General features: G+C 42.6%; 1 protein-coding gene across 1 annotated transcript in view; it reads right to left on the bottom strand.

Moving 5' to 3' along the window:
- Positions 1-20,168, bottom strand: part of SEMA3C (semaphorin 3C) — a 159,720-nt gene that overhangs the window by 61,991 nt on the left and 77,561 nt on the right. Inside the window, exons 5-6 of the mRNA XM_056845836.1 lie at positions 12,985-13,075; positions 2,462-2,581 (exon numbers count right to left, since the gene is read on the bottom strand). Coding sequence (XP_056701814.1) covers positions 2,462-2,581; positions 12,985-13,075 — 211 coding nt within the window. The remainder of the gene's footprint in view (positions 1-2,461; positions 2,582-12,984; positions 13,076-20,168) is intronic.

The following is a 20,168-nucleotide window of genomic DNA, read 5'->3' as shown; positions in this document are numbered from 1 at the left end:
ACCTTGAGCCAGCTATAAAATGGTCCTAGAACTGCATGTTATCCAACCCTAAGGGCATACAGATACAGGAAGCATAGCCAAGACATGCTGCTACTAATGTCATAAAGCCTTGATCTTTAAAGTATGATGTGCAAGCAACAGAATTCCTTCTTCTCAATGCTTTTATTTGCCTTGCCTAGGAACATGCTAGCCTGCTGTAATATTTTTGAAACTGGCACTATCCTTTGTTCAAAGACCTCAAATGACCTTTATTTCAATGACTCATCTCAGAGGCATTAAGCCCACTAATGTTCACTGAAGGTCATGCAGTTGCTGAAGTCCTACCAAAACATGATGATCCAAGGGATGTATGTGTTCTAAAAGTTTGATTTGTTGTCTTCATGCACAAGCCTGCTTCTCAATTGAATTCAGCTGTGTCCCAGGAATATTTTCCAAGTATCTAAATTTAACAGATTTACAGTGCAATCCTAAACAGTGTTACACCCTTCTAAATCCATTGAATTCAAAAAGTTTTGAAGGGTACAATTTTGCTTAGGATTGCACAGTTATTGTATCTGAGAAAGTATTTCTATGTCACTTTGCAGAGTGAAAACTGATGCTATTCTTTGGACAAAAATGTCAAACCCTATTATTTACAGAGGTGCACTGTAAAATAGTCTTAAATCTGTATTTGTCATGCCAATTAATCTGGAAAAAAGCATCATGCTGTTTTTGTAAGGGCAAAATTTTAGTTACACGCTAAGTTTACCTCAACAATCGAAGAACACCACCATGATGTAATTTCCAGTGTGGTCCAGAAATGATGTTGTGTCATGTGACACTATAGTATTCACCTCAAACTCAAGCTGTCTTTACCATAGAGTTTTGCCCAAATACCTGAACATGTCCCTCATCGCCTGTATGATAACGTCACTTCTGGAAGTGACATCATCACATAGGCGATGATGAGGCCTAGGCCTCATTTTAAGCCTGGCAAGACCCATGGCGGTCAGCTGAACAACGCTGGGGAAGGGGCCCAAAGTGGGGGTCCCCCATTCCCAGCAAGGCTCTGGCTACTCTACCTCCTTATGCTGTTCTTGGGTGTCCTCTGTTCTTCCTGGAGAAGCAGTTGGGGGGATTTTGGGCTCCAGCAAGAGTGGGGAGGCAGGGAAATCCCACTCTGTTGATGAAAATCCCTTCTGTTCTGTCAGCAGAAATTGCCAACAGATCCAATCCTCTGTGGTATTAGAAGGCAAAAGATGCAACCTAGTATCAGCTCTACACAGAACCAATTAAGTCTGCATGTCATTTGAAAAAAGATGCAGTCAAAAAGCCTCTTGACGAGGGCCTGATACATCTCCCACCTTCCTTTTTTGTTTTGTTTCTTGTTTTCTACATCCCATCTTGGTGAATAATTCTGGAGAACACAAAAACTCTCACACTGTTTTGTGCTATTTTCGTTGGACTTAATAAACAGTATTTCACAACTTTTGTGTTACCATCTCTGAGTTGCTGCCATTAGGGAAATCACAATAGCCACATGCAGAATCCTAAGGGGAGGTTCTGGCTGATCCAAATGACACCTCCACTATAACATGACCCAAGGGCAAGTTAAGCAGAAGTCTCTGTACTCCTAGGTAAATACATAGACTACTGGCATCATGCGAAGTGGCCACAAATATTTTGCATATTGTTTGAGCAATCTATACAAAGAAAAATGGACTGCATTGCTAATATACATTGTGCTTAATTTCTGACTCATATGTTCTTTATGAAATGGACTGTGCAAAAAACGAATCTCTTAAATATCCTTTCCTTTTATCCCTTAGAAGCTCCTTGATCAATTGATCTTGAGCAGCATATATCTAGTATTAGAGGGATATAAGGACTGAAACAAATCTTGCCACTGACAAGGTAGCCTTGGGTTCCCTATCGCTTAATAAAAAAGGCATTATATCAGTCACAGAGGCATTGGATTTGTATATTAAAAGGGGGGAAATATAGTGCGATCGAAGTTCCTCGTAAAAGCGGCATTCCAAAAGGGCATGGGCTAATGAGTCAATAGAGCCAGAAGAGCAAGGGCAGATCCTGTCTGAGTATGGCATATTCAGAATTCTGCCCTGCATTACCATAGAAGGGTTAGCATTCAATCTAGCCAAGCAAAAAGCTCTACAGAGATGAGGAGTTGTCAGATAATATGTATAGGCAGCCAGACCACGTGGAGGGGGTATTCCGAAGAACTGGGATGAACAGACGCGACGAGCACGAAAAGTAGTGCTGTTATAATCTAGCTCTTTAATGCGCTTTTTAATTTTGGTAAAAGCTTCAGTTTTCCCAAGATCTAATAACATATCCTGCGAGAAGCCCAACAACGACAGTTTCTCATCTAAGATTTTTTGCCATGAGGATTTAAAAGGGTCATGCTTCAGAGAAGCTAGGAACCCCTCAGGGCTAAAGCATCTCTTAATTATCGCCACCTTACCACTTAGCCATTTGGAGTTGTGCTGGTCAGTTCTCACTGCATTCCGCCTGGTTAAACTACGAAAAATGGCAGCATCAGTCCCCATGAAATCGATATACATTCCTGAAAACAGCTCTTCATCTAGAGAGAGGGAAAACATCAAAAAACAACACACAATCCTTACTTGCTTTGGAGAATATTCAGCGTTAGCAATCTATTTCTTGCTGAATGCACTGCACATTTTCTAATTCTATGATGGGTAGGATGGAAGCAGTGTTTCCTTTGAATCATGACAGAAACATCAAGTCCATGACATGGTAATGGAAATCTCCGGGTAACCATAACATTAAATAAAGTAGCCTAACCACAAATGTGCAACAAACTTCATGTGGGATATAATTTTGTGGTTGACTCTAGTTGGAGCCAACTTTAGGGGATGAAAATAAGATCACAAAGAATTAATTTTAATTTTCTAAGGGGAGGAAAGAAAACTTTCAAAAAAAATTAAAAAGAATTCCCTGTCTTATAAGACAGTGATCTCCAACGTTGTGTCTGTTTGGTGGCACAAAAAGTACCAATGTGCTTCTTGCCAGCTGTTTGCTTCTGGAGTCTTAGGGATATATATATATATATATATATATATATATATATATATATATATATATATATATATATATATATATATATATATATATATATATATATTTTACCGCAACTTGACTGACTAGCAAAGCTCTGAGTTCATACTGAGCAGATGCGTTGCAGCCATGTGCCTTCAACTAGACCACAGAAACAGCCTTTCTTATGTCTCTGGGTTTGGCAAACTCTCCTGAAAGGTCGGGGGTGAGGGGTTAAGATGACAGATTCCTACTAGGAAAAATCTTTTGAAGAAGAACCTGCAGTTTTAGACAGTGAAGTGAAAGCTGCACTGAAAGCAATTGGGAGAAAAAAATCACCAGGAGTAGATGGGATATCAATAATGCTATTTCAAGCTACAGAAACCGAATCCATCAATATCTTAACAAGAGTATGCCAACCAACATGGAAAACAAAATAATGGCACACAGTCCTGAAACGGTCAATATACTTTCCAATTCCCCACCCAAAAAAGGAGACATCAAAGACTGTAGTAACTATCAGACCATCATATTAATTTCTCATGCAAGTAAAGTGATGCTCAAAATCTTACAACAAAGACTGTTACCATATATGGAATGAGAAATGCCTGGTGTTCAAGCTGGATTCAGAAAAGGAAGAGGCACTAGAGATTGCTAATTTATGTTGGTTACTGGACTATACAAGAAAATCAGCTTCTATTTCATAGATTGCAGAAAGGCTTTTGACTATATGGATCATGAAAAATTATTGCAGCTTTGGAGTGTGGAATTGATGGCATCCCATCCCCACTGAGCTCCTTCTCCTCTTCAAATTCCATACTTCTTGAACTTCACCCCGAAATCTCCAGGAATTTTCCAAACCAGAGTTGACAACAATAGGTACACTATAAGGAATTCCTCTTACTCCTGTCGCTGTTCACAGTGAAGGAGGAGAGATTTAAGAGACCCTTGTCTGTGTTTTGGGGTACATGTTAGGAAATTATTGGGAACAGGAACCATACGGGAAAGCACTGAAGGGAGAAATCTGACAAAACCACTCACTGACTAGGGTGAAAAAACCTGCATCTCATAGTGAGAAATTCCCAATCTGGTTCCTTTTGCCTCATACAAAGGAATGAGTGAATATACACAGCCAATGTTGGCAGAATTCAACTCTGGCCTCATTTGAGAAAGTCGCCGAACAGAGACATACTCAGTGTAATAACCTGACTCAGAATCATGCAGGCTTTAGCCTATTGAAAATGACCGAAGAAAATGTATTCTTTCAAACAACAAAACCTGAACATGGTAAGTTAGAGTCAAAGTGAATTTGAAAGTGTTTCCATAAAGGGAATTATTATTGCCTAGACCAGCAATAATAGGATTATGTACCTAAATACTTTGCAATGAACAATTCAGCTCATATGTTGCAGAGTATGTACATTGTACATAGGAATGAATTTCAGTTTCTTTTGTCTGGGGCCAACAGCACAAGTCCCATGGGTTGGCAAAAAAGCCCCCAAGCACAAAACATTTGCCAGAATAACCTCTCATTTTCACTAGTACTGAGAACGATGTTGGAATTCATTCTCCTCCAGTGGGATCCTTAAGACTGTGGTTTGCAGACCCCCTTCCAGCTGTAAGAAATACCAGCCACATCCATGAGTCTGCTCAAATTCTGGTATTTCTGGGTTGCTGCTGAGGTCATGAACTGGATGCCTATCAATCATGCAAGCTGGTATAATGGTAGGTTTTAACGTTGCCTGCATGATTTTCTTTCAGCAAGGGCAGGATAGAACCTGTTGTGTAGGGGCAGGGCAGCAACCGGAGAACGTGTTTTGCTTCTGAATTGTGAGCTGATACCACCTCAGACTTCTGCTGCTTATACTGAACTGTTCAAACAGCAATAAATTTATCATTAACTTTGAGACCAAGTGGAACTTGGTAACTTCAAGAGTAAGCTGTGCTTTAGGAAGTTTAAAATTCGTCATTCAGTGCTTGCCCCAGCCATAACTTCAGAAGGGTCCAGTTGATAACACTTGCCAGCCACAGCTTGTATAACCTTAGCCAGGCTTGGAAACAGCTTCTTACATATTTCTTGTTTGGGAAAAAAAATCCCTCCTACCTTGTCAGCTTTAACCATGGAATAGCACTATACCTGGAAGGATGTTAACTACTTAGCTGCATTTAAATTTACATCTTGCTTCTCTCCAACAAGTGGCTTGCAATAAAACAAAATAATGAAATTCTTATTGAAGTTCACTAAATATTATAATGCCTAAGACTAATTAACATCAAGGAATAATAAAAATCAACCCATGGCAAGCCTAGAGGAAAAGGATCTACTAAGCCAGCGGTTGGCAAACCGCGGCTCGCGAGCCGCATGCAGCTCTTTGGCTCTTTGAGTGCGGCTCTGCCATGGATTGGCCGATGCCGGGCCTGCCCCTCCCGCCGGGCCATCCTCGGCGCTTGGCATGCTGGCCCTTGTAGTCCTCCCAGCCTCCTTTCCCAAAGCGGCCTGCGCTCCTGCGAACTACAGCCAACGGGAGGGCCGGCAGCTGACAAAGGAGCGGGGACAAGCCGCAGCCCAGGCGACACAGGCTCAGTGGCATCCGCCCGCCTCCTTTCACCTTCTCCAGGGTTGCTCCTGGAGTCCCTTTTTACGCACACGCGCGGTTGGCAGGTGAGGAGCTGAGATTGCAATGGAGGCTTTCTTCCTTGCCCGGGGTGGTGTATTTTTTTTTTGCATGTGTCATTGGCCAGGGATCTTTTCTTGCTGGAAGGGTTGACCCTGCGGGGTGTGCGCTGATGCTTGCATTTTGCAAAAGCCCCCTTGCATGTCAATGCACTGGCAAATGCATTTTCTTCCTCGCCTCCTCTTTTGCATTTTCTTCCTCGCCTCCTGCGGTGAGGTGGCATGGCTGGGGAGGGGAGGGCTGGGTCAAAGGCAGGCCCTTTGCAGGAAGGGGTTTTCCATATATATATATTCTGTTAGTATCCAGGCTTTTCCTGCAGAGGAGAGCTCGTGTGGATCGGCATACACGGGATAATAAGTGTACTAGCAGTGGGGCGCTGGGGAATGTTTACACTCAGTAGGAGGCTGACTCATGTATTGACATCTAGCTTGGGCCTTGGTGTGCAATTGGTTGTCTCAATGTTTGACATTTGGGTGGGCATGGGCATTCTGAGCATGGGCAGAGGGCATTGCTGGACTGAATAGAAATGAAAAAAGGGCTTCAGAGGCCTCTGGACTACACACAGCATACCTTTTTCTTTGCAGAGGGGGAAAGTTTTACCTGCAGTTTGGTGACTTTCGAAGCTTGCGTGGGTAGAATATCAGTTATCAATAAATAAGATCATTATTAAATATGATATCAAGTTTTATTTAGTGTACCTATAGTTTAATTAAGACTTAAAACTTTAATTAAAGTTTATTAAGTTAATAAACAGTGTACCTACCTATATAGTTTAAGTTTAAGAAATTTGGCTCTCAAAATAAATCTCAATCGTTGTACTGTTGATATTTGGCTCTGTTGACTAATGAGTTTGCCGACCACTATACTAAGCAATGCTATCTGACTTATTGGGGATAGAATCCCATCAACTCTGGCAGAGAGCCGCCAACTTCAGGTGAAAGACAAGCTGATGCATTCCGGAGCAGCAGATGTTTCTGAATTGCCTGGTCCTCGAAAAAGAGCACAACCCCATCAGATCCAGATGCACAGCAGTAGTCCCACCCAAAACCTCTGGCTTGTCTGGGATGAGTGTTAGTCTATTTGCCCTCATTCAATAATTTGTGGAGGACCTGCCACAACTCAGGGAGAGGCAAAAGTGAGGCAAAGCTAACAAAGCAGTGACACTGCTCTTCAAACCATGGTTAAAGCTAATGGGTGCTCCTATCTTACTTATCTTCAAACCAGGGGTGGAATTGGGTTTTCTAAACCCTAGATACCTGTAATGTTAAAGACAACTGGAAAATGAAGGAGACATTTATCCTGGAGAGGGAAGAAAGGAGCTGTTGTTCCTGATCTATGAAGGTTAGTGCCAGCATTTCATCTGACCCAGAATTTGGTGGTCTCAGATGAGATGCTCGTTTCAATCACTTGTGCATCCTCTACACCCCATAGAAAGGCTGAATTTATTATTGAGCTATGCATTCCTAAATTGGTGAAGACATTTATCAGACTTTACAGGACACACTGAAATATTTGCACCTGGATTAGGTCAATGGCTGAAACATTTGTTCCCAACAGTAGGATGGGACTCCCCTAGTGTGGCTCATTAGAGCCTCAAAATTCCCATCTGCCATCTGGCCTACTGGCCTGCAAAGTTATAAGGATTACTAGAATAATGTAGGCAAAGGGCTTTGTGCACTCAACACATGCTGTATAAAACCCAAGTAATTAATTTGCCTTTCCCCCCATAATTTACTATCATTTGCAGTTCAGTCCTAAGTAGAGTTACACCTAACTCCACTGAAGTCAATGGGTTTAAGAAGAGTGTAAATCTGCTTCAAGATGCACTGTTACTTTGTACAGGATTGCTTATAAGAGCTCAGGTGAATGGTTCTCACAAGCTTCTGTGCTTAAGCCGATTTCTTTTTTAAAAATCTGGCAATGCACTATTCCTAATCCCCTTGCATACCAGTTTTATGACGTCTTAAGTATTCCTAGAGCCTACTTGTCTAATCAGGTAGCAAAAAATTCTGTCAGCTCTAATTCCCCCAAACAATTTGCCTTCGCGAATTTTGCCTTCGTGAGTACACACACTGTTCGGAATTCTTTCTAACATGGTATGTACTTGAGGCATGACTGCTTTTGTGAAATCACAGAATACTTTGAAGACAAAAGGAAGAAGCCCAGAACCATTACGTTTGCTTTGGTGGTTAGGGAAAAAAAAGAGAACAATACAAACAAGCATGTTAAAACTACAGCTTGAAGTGAGTTTGCAGACCATGGCTATGAAAAAACCTGGTAACTGGGGCTTTTCAGTTCAGAAAAAAAAAAAGACAACTGAGGGGGAAAATGATAGAGGTTTGTAAAATTATCCCTGGGGTGGGAAAAATGGACAGAGAGAGCTTTTTCTCCTTCTCTCATAATACTAGCACTCAGGGCACCCAATGAAGTTGATGGGCAGTAGATTCAGGACAGACAAAAGGAAATATTTATTTACTCAACAAGTAATTAAGTTGCGAAATTCATGCCAGTGGATGTAGTGATGGCCACAGGCACAGATTGCTTTAGAAGAGGGTTAGACAGATTCATGGAGGAGAGGTCTATCACTGGCTACTAGCCATGGTGGCTAAAGGGAAACTCCAATTTCAGAGGAGGAAAACCCATGAATACCAGTGCTAGGAGGTTACATCAGGGGAAGGCTTGGCCACTATGCCGTTTGTTGGACCTGTAAGGTAACTGGTTGGCCACTGTGTGAAATGGATTGCTGGACTACATGGTCTGATCCAGCAGGGCTCTTCTCATGTTCTTATGTTCTCATGTTCTTAGCCATGGCTGAAGCCAGTGTATATGGAAATTACCATCCAGAGAAGAAAGGTGGCATTCATTCCAGAGTTGGAAAAAGGAAGGTCTCCCATAGGCTGGCTTCCAATTTGCAAAGCATGGCTTGGCTGGATACCAGCATTACACCTGCACTAAAATGAAGTGAAATAGGGCATTCTCACTTAGCCCCATTGCTAAGTGTACATCAGACCAAACTGGCACACATAATTAAACTAACAGTGCCATTCTAAGCTCAGTTACACCTTTCTAAGTCCATTGAAGTCAATGGGCTTAGAAGGGTGCAACTCTGCTTAAAATAGCATTGTGAGAATGGCGGACAGACCTTGAGCTTGTTTGGAGATTCTAGCAGGGGAGTGCAGCTATTGTATACCCTTGACCGAAGAATGGTACACTCCTTCCATTTGGGATGGTTGTCCTCTTCCACTGAGCGCGCAGCTTCAGGAAGGACGCACATGGAGCGGTGAGGGAGGTAGGGGACACCCGCCTAGTCAGTTAGATCAGCCGAATCAACCCTGGCGATCAATGAGGTGACAGATGCTGCAGCCAGATCGCCCTCACATCCATATAGCTGACAGAGATACGAATTCCTTGCATTAAATAATACATGGGGCAAGGCATAAGATCCCTCTCCAGTATTCTTCCATTTCTTATCTTGGTAGTTCTAATATCTTATGTTCATCAAATCACATTTGTATATTGGTCAAAAAAAAGTTCAATAGAATTTGCATAACAGAGTTTGTTCCCGGTGCATTTGAAGAATTTGGATTTTAGGGGTTTCACTGAATTTTATTGTTGACGCAAAGAAATTTTCCAAGAAACTGAATGCTTTTAATGGCAATTAGTATGCTTAATGCAGAACACTACCACTTTTTAAATTCAAAGAAAATGAAGGATTTTTAAAAAGAATATCTTATTTAAAACAACAACAACTCTTCATCTGGCAAGGTTTGGATGGAGAATGAACCAACGTTTACCCTCCAGCTGCTGATTTTGGAGGGACTGGAAAACTCAAGACCACACTACACTGAAATCACTGTCTCCGCTGTTTGTTTTTAATTGCTATGAAGTAGAAAAACTGAACCCTTCTGTCAGTGGTTTTCTTCCCTTTGTTCAGAAAAACCCCTAGTCAATCCAGGAGAAATCTGGAGAGCAACTGTATCTCTCCCTTTGGCTAGAACTGCAGGCATGGTGATCCACAGATTTGCAATCAAAGGTCCCCCTCCATGTATTGCAAAGCACACAGTGCTCTGCCTCGGCAGGAAAAGGCGGCAGCTCCCAGAACACTAAAGAGCACATGCTGGTTAAGTGTCAAGGAGGCTGGATTTTTAGGCAGCTGTTTCCAGCTGGGTGGCTGGCACGGCCCTGAGAATAACATGCTGGCTGTAAGCAGGCAAAGGGCAAAAGAAAAAAAAAAAAGAAAAAATTGAGCACAGCTAATAAATTCAAGACAACATCCAACCTACATTGTGATTCACTATTCCTTAGCCTCCCTTTCATTCCAAAGCAGATTCCTTTCATTTCTTGCCTGAGAAACCAGCAAGGGGCTACGTTTAAGGTGCAAATGTTACTGCACACATCTATTTTGGTACTCTGAAAGATCATGAGGCCTTTTATATACTGCCCCCTTGAGAGATTATGGTAAAAGATGGGTAAACAACAGAAATACTGAAAAGAAAGCTAGTCTAGGGATAATTTTAAAAAAAATCTTCTCATCAGAATTTCCCTCCCGATTTTACTTGTCTTGTTTCAGAAGTGGAACCAATGCAATAATAATTTCCTACTGTTCCCCATTCCCACCCGTCCCCTTAATTTGTACACAGTGTAGTGAATGTACAGATGGCCGTAGCTTTCAGTTTTTGGATGGATGTGCATGCATGGTGTTACACTGTCACATGATTACATGTATGCAGTACTGAAACACTCTGTAAAAATAACCATCCATAGGATCATATCAAGATGTCCCATTCTGTTGATTATATTGACTTACTCTGAATCCAAGTGAGAAAGGTGGACTATACATAATGCAAACTAACCAACCAACCAACAAATAAAATGGGCTCGATTCTGCTAAAGCTGAGCTGCCTCATTTTAGACCCGCTACAATTTCTACCATCTTCAAGGGAAGTAAAGCAACCTTATCATCCCTAGACAAGGTCTGATTATTTTGAATACCAAGCAAAATAGAATTTATGAGCAAATTTAAATGTATTCAGCATGAACTTAACTGGGTCTATGGATTTTCTATCACATCATAGCTGGAAAGAGAGGAGCTGGAGATACAAATGTTCTTCTTTGTTATCAATTTTGGCTGTATGTAGAACTAACATACAAAAATACAATACAGAAATACTCCTTCGATTTCATAGATGTATTGGGTTGCACAGGAGTGGAATGTTGGACAAGGTGACAGGAGGTGTCTCCTTGTCCCCCCCTCTTTTGCAAAGACGTGAACTTCCCTCCATTGCATGTTGATATTTACTTCTGCCACCAGAATACAATTTCTGTGCACCACATCCCTGCTTCCATAGCCGCAGCAGCTGCCACAGTGGCTGTAGAAATGAGGTGTCTCCCTTTCTAGCTCTCCCTCTCCTTTCCCTAGCTTTAGGTGCTGTTTTGAGAGCATCTGGAACACCAAGAACCATAAGAAATGTAGTCCTGGGGCAGCTGGCACCTTATTTTAGGGTGCTACATTTCCCATGTTTCTCGGCACCTCAGATGCTTTTGAAACATCTTCCAAAGAGCTGGAGAAGACAAGAGTGGGGGCAGGGAGAGAATTATTTTCTTCCCTCCTCTTACCTGGCTGCAAGGGCGGACCGGCCATTATGGCCACTGGGGTTTTTCTTGGTGGGCGGATGGCCAACTCCGCCTCTTTATCCTTCCCTTCTTTGGGTGGGCAGGGCTGGGGCTTGGGCAGGCTGCCTCCCCCTTTTTCCTTTGTGGGGAAGGGCCAGAGAGCCATTTCCCCCTCTCAGTCTACCCCCACCTGACTGCTGCCACTGCAGCAATAGTTTCCACAGCCAATGATACATAGTCCAGGTAGGGTTGCCAGCCTCCAGGTACTAGCTGGAGATCTCCTGCTATTACCACTGATCTCCAGCCAATAGAGATCATTTCACCTGGAGAAAATGGCTGCTTTGGCAATTGGACTCTATGGCATTGATATATGTGCTGTGTTTGCACAAGTGTTAGATACCATCTGCTTAAAATCTTATAATGAACTTTTGTGAAACACTTATAGAAGTTGTTGCCCCCCCCCCAATAAATTGCTTTCTTTAAGAACATGTCCAGAGGAGGGCAACAAAGTTGGTGAGGGGTCTAGAGACCAAGTCCTATGAGGAAAGGTTGAAGGAGCTGGGTATGTTTACCCTGAAGAGGAGAAGACTGAGAGGGGATATGATAACCATGTTCAAGTACTTGAAGGGCTGTCATATAGAGGAGGGTGCCGAGTTGTTTTCTGTTGCCCCAGAAGGTCGGACCAGAACCAACGGGTTGAAATTAAATCAAAAGAGTTTCCGTCTAGACATTAGGAAGAATTTTCTAACAGTTAGAGTGGTTCCTCAGTGGAACAGGCTTCCTCGGGAGGTGGTAAGCTCTCCTTCCCTGGAGATTTTTAAGAAGAGGTTAGATGGCCATCTGTCAGCAATGCTGATTCTGTGACCTTAGTCAGATGATGAGAGGGAGGGTATCTTGGCTATCTTCTGGTCACTAGGGGTGTGGGGGGGGAGGTAGTTGTGAATTTCCTGCATTGTGCAGGGGGTTGGACTTGATGGCCCTGGTGGTCCCTTCCAACTCTATGATTCTATGATATATCCACCCATTCCCAAATCCTTCTCCCACTTACATTATAATGATATGTGGAATTACTCCAGTTTAAATCCACTGAAATCAAAAGGCTCAGACTGGAGCAACTCTGTAAAGGGCTGCACTGAGGCAACATAAATTGTTTTCTTTTCTGAACGCAGACCTTGAGAACAGCACCCAACAATTCCTGCAACTTTGTCAAATCCCATTTCACGTCATGAATGCAAACAGAATATTTTTAAAATAAAATTAAAAGTTGCCAAGTCTGACTCCAGGGGGAAAAACTTACCAATTTTTTTTTTATAATCTTACCAAAGATACCTGCAGCCTATACTTCACCTGCCCCAACAGGAGTTTGAAGAGATTGTTATAATTGCTTCTGAACTTTGCGGTCTCTTTGACGTGAACTGAAGCCAAGAATAATGGGAGCCTGTCGCGGGGGGGGGGGGGGCTTTGGAGTCCAATCCCCTTAACAGAGGCAGGATTCACTGGAACTGAATAGTCACCAACAGATAATTTTTTCCAGTTTTCTTCTATTTCCCTGCAGCCCAATTTGTTTACCACACCCTATCATTTCACTTTCTGCACCTAATGATTTAAGCATCTTGAAACCCTGGTTGTTTTCACTTACTGATCATAACAGAAACGGTGTTCACGTTTGGGTTGAAAGAGCAACGTCCCTTCCCAGATTCACATTTGGAATCGATTTTGAAAACTTGTTCCTGGAACACACACACAAAAATAACACGTCATCTGTAGAAAAGCATGAAAGTTCATTTTAACACGTTCAGTTTGGATGATACCTTATGTTGAAAATGCTCAAATATTTCAGGGAGTTTACCTTACTCTCTAAAACAGGACACACCGCAAGGACATTAGTTTTCTAGCTAGGGTTGCCAGCCTCTAGGTAGGGCCTAGAGATAACCCAGAATTACAACTGATCTCCAGATAAGAGAAATCAGTTCCCCCGGAGAAAATAGCTGCTTTGGAGGGTGGACCCTATGGCACTGGGGTCCCTCCCCTCCTCAGACCTGGCTGTCTTCAGATTCTGCCCCCAAATCTCCAGGCATTTTCCAGCCAGGAGTTGGCAAGCCTATTTCCAGTTCAGCTCCAGTTTTGTTTCTCTATTATTTTACTGAGTTGTGCTTATGAAGGAACATAAAAATACATCGATTAGAATAATAAAAACAATTTTAAAATATATCTATAGGAGAGACAGTGTGGCATAGGAGTAGAATGTTAGACTAAGTTAAGGGAGACCAGGATACAACTCTTTACTCTGCCATGAAGCTTGCTGGCTGACCTGGGTCCAGTCACACACAATAGCACTGTTCACAGGATACAGTGAACACACGTACATTCCACATTTTTTAAAAAAATACATGTTTTGGGTAATTCTCATGTTACACTCAATGCATGTACAATTGCACACATGATACAAACCTCATATTTAACCTGGTACAGTCCTTGGTTTCAACTGCGAAGTGATCGCATGTTGACTCTTTCTTACAAACAGATGTACGCAGGCTCTCTCTAACATGGGCACAGGGCTTCTCTCTCAGTCTCACCCATCTCACACGTGTGTTGTGTGGATGAAATGAGGGAAGAAAAGCCATGCATGAATCTCTGAGGTGCTTCAGAGGAATCGTGGGATAAAAATGTATGAGATAGAAGAACATTCCAACAACCTCTCCTCCAGCCCACTACAAATATAACCATCCAATCTCCAGTAAATACGGACAGATCATTACATTTTGTATCAGACACAGACACGCATAAAATTCTCTCTCTCTCTCCCTCAATGGTGGGTACCACCACAAAAAAAGGCTACCACGGGGGCAGGATCAGAAAACAAAAGAGGGGGGAAATCCTGCAAGAATGCATGCTAAAGAAAAGAAAAGTGGGAAAATGGGTACCAAGCAGAGCAGGAGCTTCCTAATGGCTGCATTCCACTGACCAGCTTGCTTTAGAAAGTCAGCAGTACACCCAAATGCAAGAGGTATGCACTCACGTGTCTTTCTGAGCTTGCTTTATTTAGTCTTCTTTGTTTATGCCAGTTTCAATACGCATGGCGTTTTCTTTTTTGTTATTTCACTATGCACATTGTGGCTGGGCTGCCATATTCCCATACAAAGAGGACTTGGCCTCCTTCAGATGAAGGGGAGGAGAAAGTTCCTCAGAGAAGTTGTGATCCGCTGCCAGCCTTCCCTGGCATGCCAAGGAGCTACAGTGTGCCAGCAGTTACACACCCCAGTTTCTCCACCAGCTGCTGTGTACAGTTGGGAGTCTCTGAGGCTGACAAGATGGGAAAGGCAGGGGTAAAATGGGCCTGCTGTGTTCATTACTCTTCTTATTAACAATAACCATAAAGATGGCACTGGCAAGCAGACAGAATTCTACCAGCTGTCAATCCTTCATGGTGTCAACCCGATGCTTGGAGGCAGGGAGCCAAGATCAGCTCTAGTGGCTCAAGCCAAGACAACGGTCCCCTTTCCCACACTCCTACAGGCAACTAACACAAGGAAGCACAGCCTGGGAGTTTCCCTGTGGTGTGAGGAAGTGAGGTGCAGCAGACAGCATGTCAGACCAGGAGCGAGGAGATAAGAGTTCAAATGCTCTGTTCCATGAAGCTTGCTAAGCGACCTTGGGTGAGCCAATATCTCTCAGCCTAACCTACCTCACAGGGTTGTTGCATGGATAGAATGGGGAAGGGAGGACGATGTTCACCACCATAAGCTCTTTGTACTGAAAAGATAGTGTGGAGTTATCTTTTACACATTATACCCCAATAAAAAAGCCCTGGAACAATAAGATGGCCTTGCAGTGCCCTCTGAAGGTTTCTGAAGGTGGCATCCCCTTCCCCTAGAAACCCATTCTACAAGGTGGGAGCTATTGTGAAAAAGGCTTCATTGATGCCAAGTGGGCCTTCTTCATGTGGCAAACAGAAAGTGGTGAACAGAGAGCAGGTGGCAGCCTGAGTCCTGCAGCTGGCACACAGGGATATATGGGAGAAAACAGTCCTTTACATATGTGGGCTTTAGCCATGAAGGACTTTAGAGGTCATAATCAGCACCCTGAATTGGACAGCCATCCAACGTAGCTGTTTCCCATTGGTTAGTCCCTAATAATTTATTAAGAGAAAATGAGAATATAACAATAAAAGAAAATGGAAATATAACATTACTAAAATACGCATAATACAAATTATTGAAAAGAAACTAAAGCCGTGCTGCTAATATAACTGAAAAACCCATAACAGTGAAGCAAGCAATACTCTGTTTATCTAAAATTTGCATGATTATTATATCACTATCTCTCAGTGATTTACAGTGGAGTGTTTTTTTTCCATCCTTGAAATGGTTAAATTCCAGCGAGAGTCCAGTTCTTCCGTATTTTTGTCATTATTATAATATGTCAACTTAATTAAAGCACAGGTTTCTTTAACCTTATCTAGCCAATTATTTAAATCAGGGAATGAATTGCTTTTCCAATATCTCGCAAGATTTTTTCAAGCAGCCGTTAGTATATGGAGAAACATAACTCAAATGTCCTTTGGTTTATCTGGAAAATAATTTAATAAAATTGTTTCAGGTCTTACTGGAATAACAATTTCAAGGCCGCTGGATATGATTTCAATCACTTTCATCCAATATGTTTGGGCTCTACTGCAGCTCCACCACATGTGTAGAAAATCTGTGCCAGCTGAATCACAATACCAACATTTACTAGCATTGTTATCCAAGCTGGGCTGCTGCACTCTGAACAAGCTGCAGTTTCCCAGTTGTCTTCAAGGGTAGGCCAACTTAAAACACATCACAGTAATCCAGCTGTGAGTTAACAAAAGCATGGATCTATGTGGCCAGATCAGCTGAATCTAACAACTGATAGAAGATGCTCTTGGCCACTGTGCCAACCTGTTTTTCATCAGCAAGGCTGGGTCTACAAGCACTCTCAAGCTCTTAACCTCTCGACAAAAGCCAACTCCACTCTGTCTAGGACCAGTGGATCCAGTTCCTCTAGAACCGCTTTCCTGACCAGCATTACCCCTGTCTTGTTTGGATTCACCTTCAGCTTGTTCTGCCTTAGCCACCTGACCAAGGCCTGAAAACACTGGATCAGAACCAAGACAGACGCTTCTGGAGGCTTAGGCAAAGAAATACAGAGCCCCCAAATGCCAGACAATCTCACTCAGTTTGAAAGGGCCACTCCTGTAACACTAACTCCATATTCCAGTGTCAATGCCTACTGGTAGATCTAGCAATATCAACAAGGATGACAGTCCCCTTCAGCATCCCACTTCTGATTCCACATGAGAAGTCAGAGGTTCAGTCATGTGAGGGACACACCAAAGGTAAACGAAATGTAACAGCCTTTTGCCAAGCAAACACAGCATTTTCCTCGTTTCCTCAATGTTCTCTTACGCCTGCAGCTCTTCCCCTCAAGCCAGCAGGGATCCTGTCTGAACTCCCATCTTCTTTATTAGTCTAAACTTCCTATGTTCCTTATTAGAACTTGTCTCTAATTTACAGTCACTACAGAGGGGAGGAGCTGCAGGTTGAGAGAGGATTGAGGAGAGCTAGGAGAATGCTGTGTTTGCCCAGCAATAAACAATTACATGTACTTTTCCTCTGGTGCGTCCGTCCCTCATGTAACCAAACGTCTCAGGAAACCTACCAGCAGTATTTGAACATCCTATTTCCCCCTACTGCTTGTCCAGAGGTATACTGCCTATGAACATGGAGGTTTCATACAGGTATAATGACTGTGAACTACTGATTGATCTTGACTCAATGACTTTGTCAGATCTTTTCAAAATGCCATCTAAACTAGCTGTGATCCCTACATTTTGTGGCAATGTATTCCACAGGGATTTACTGCTCATAATACGTCACAGCCACAGATATTACAGCCTAGCCCACATGGTCCAGCTGTGAATTTTAAGTGTTTGGGGCTAATTGTCAAATTGGGTAGCACTTTGCAGCCTTCATTCCCTGATTTAGTGAAAAACAGTGGAAATTGTTTAGTATAACAATGATTAAAAAAAAATCCAACCTTTTGTCTATGAAAAATGATGGCAAGTTAGAAAGGGAGATTAGAAAAGGCACAGTTTGAAGATAAGCTGTATAATTTCTCAGCAGGCTTTCTTGCAGAGTGCTAAAAATAAATCCAAGCTGCTAATTAGGCATATATGCATAGATGCAATAGGTACTGTGTGTATGTGTGTGTGTGGGGGGGAACTCACACCAAATCTGTACATTTGAGGCAGCTTTGCTATTGTTGGCTTGGATGGCAACATAATGAAAGCACAAAGCCTCCAGTCAAGTGTCTAACAGACTCCAGACGTCTGAGGCAGCAGTTTATTTAATCAATCGATCATAGGCATGTACCTAAAAATGACTGGCTCGCAGAGACCAATTCCAGTATGCCAAAGATGCATATCTGTTGTTGTTGTTTTTTCAGTTTAACACCAGCATCTTTTTGCCTCATTTGGAAGACTTAAATTTTACTGAAAATTGATGTCATGCTTGGGTCAAAATTACCAAGAAATCCAATGTCTGAATCAGACCCTTGGTCCATCAAACTCAGTACTGCATGCCAAGCAGATGTTCTACCACTGAGCCACAACTCTTCCCCTATTGCTGTAGGAAGGTTTCAGAGAGCTTTTAATTTCCACCTGAAACACATTTCACTGCTAATACACAATTAGACACAATTAGAAGTAGATGTGATCTCCGAAGGCTAGTGAGATTCTGAAAGGCAGGTCTCCTGGTCAGGGCTGCTCAGGAGGCCCGGACTAGGGAGACAAAACTGCTGAGAGCCTTAGTCAACCAGGGTGGGGGCACACATGGAAACAGGGGTGCTTGGTGGTTTGTTTTCAAATAATGTTTGGGCTGAGTCTGGGTGGTGTGTAGGGTTGTCGATTCGGTTCCATCCAAACTGAAAAACAGCCAAATTTTCCCCGATTCGGCGATTTCCAATTCAGATAGAGCCGAAGTAAAAAAAGGCGGGAAAACGACGAACCGAATTCGCCGATTTCAGGCGAACGCCGAATACATTTGTACAAATTCGGCATCCCCGAATCGGCATTAACCCGCAGCGCCTTCCTGAAAAGAAACAAAGAGTGAGCGAGCTCTCTTCTGGAAGGTTTGGTTTTCACACTTGCCCAAGGCTTGGGTAGGTACACACAACTCTGAAGCCATCTCCTGAGAAAACACTTGTGTGAATAACAACTCGGTCTCCCAGCCCTAAACACATAATTGCACAGTAGTTCACATTTCATGAAATCTGGGAAATGCATTCCTGAAAGACTTTCAGTACGTTCCATGTTCATGCAATACAGTGAAGTGTAATGCAGGCAACCAAATGCAAGTAATGGGGCTAATCATTTGGAATTTAGAAGGAAGGCTTCACCTGCCACTGAACTGTAACTGTGTTCTGTGAACTGGGAATTCAAAAAGATAAATTTTGGTTCAGTCTCAGCACAAGTAGTCCTGATTTAGGACAACATATTAACAAGTTCCTGGCAGAGGTCAAGAAGGAACGTGATTTACAGGCAAAAACAGTCTACCCTTTGCTTTCTAATTCTATAAAAATAAAAACAAAGCAGCATAAGGTTATTTCTCAGCCAAATTGCATTTCAATGGTAAAATCCTGGCCAAGGAGTAGGCAATCAGTTCTGCTTAGAGAGCAGGTTCCACCAAGGTTGACAGCTACACACAAGGTCGTATCATTAGAAACAAAGTTCTTTCAGCTGACACACAATGGAAAGTGATCGCTTTGATTCCCAAGAAAAACCCAGCACTAAAAGTTATGAAATATCTTTTATGCATGCACCCAAAAAGTTATGTGATACCTTGTTTTAGGATCAACCATATATCACAAAATAATGTGCATTATTTTGAATGTATTCATTTCAATATTTGTATCCTGCTTTTCTTTCACCATGATTGGAAGCAAAAAAACAATGTGTGGGAGGAGACATTTCAGGTAGGCCTGCCAGGCCATTCCTGGCATCCAGCAAGAGCTTGAGATATAAGGACATCGGAGGAAGCACCATCTGTGCCATGATATCGCTTCTGAGGAAAACCCAGAAGTGACATCAGGTGGTTCTAGGAATTGCCAGAAACTCTACGGTAAAACCATAGTTTCTGGCAATTCCTAGAGCTACCCAAAGATATCCTGTCCCTTTAATAGAAGGTTAATGGGATGTTATTTCCCTCATGCCATGAAAACTTCAACTGCCTATTTCCACACATTAACCCTCTATTCAAGGGACAGGGCATTTTCCTCCAGCTGTAGCTGATCCTACTCCTGCCCCAAATGATAAGCACTTCAGACACCAAAGTGCTTTTCCAGATGACGTGAGGTGGTGGGAAGGGCTTCCGTTTGAGAAGTTCAGAGCCTGCTTGGACTTGCAGACCTTTAATGAGTTTATTTATTTGCTTCATTTATACCCTGCCTTTCTCCCCAAAGCAGCTTGGCAGTTCTTTGCCTCTTGGTGATGTTCAAGAAGACAAGGGAAATTACTGGGTCTTCCTATACACCAAAACATTTTGATCCACACTTTCTCCAGCGAGGGCTTATAAGCCTGTAAGATAGGTCAGACTGAGAGAGAGATGCCGGCCTAAGGTCATGCAATGAGCTTCATGGTTGAATGAGGATTTGAACCAGAGACTCCTTGTTCCTGCTCTAAACACTACAGCCCACAGTCTATCTGTGAGAGTACAGCTTGGATAACTGCAGGAAATCATTCTGACGGATGTCATAAACACTCACCTACTGAAAAGCAATATAACCAAAAGAACTGTCTCCTCA

This window comes from Euleptes europaea, chromosome 3 (genome assembly GCF_029931775.1).
Source record: "Euleptes europaea isolate rEulEur1 chromosome 3, rEulEur1.hap1, whole genome shotgun sequence".
Classification (NCBI taxonomy): Eukaryota; Metazoa; Chordata; class Lepidosauria; order Squamata; family Sphaerodactylidae; genus Euleptes; species Euleptes europaea.
This window is presented reverse-complemented; position numbering and strand designations above follow the sequence as displayed.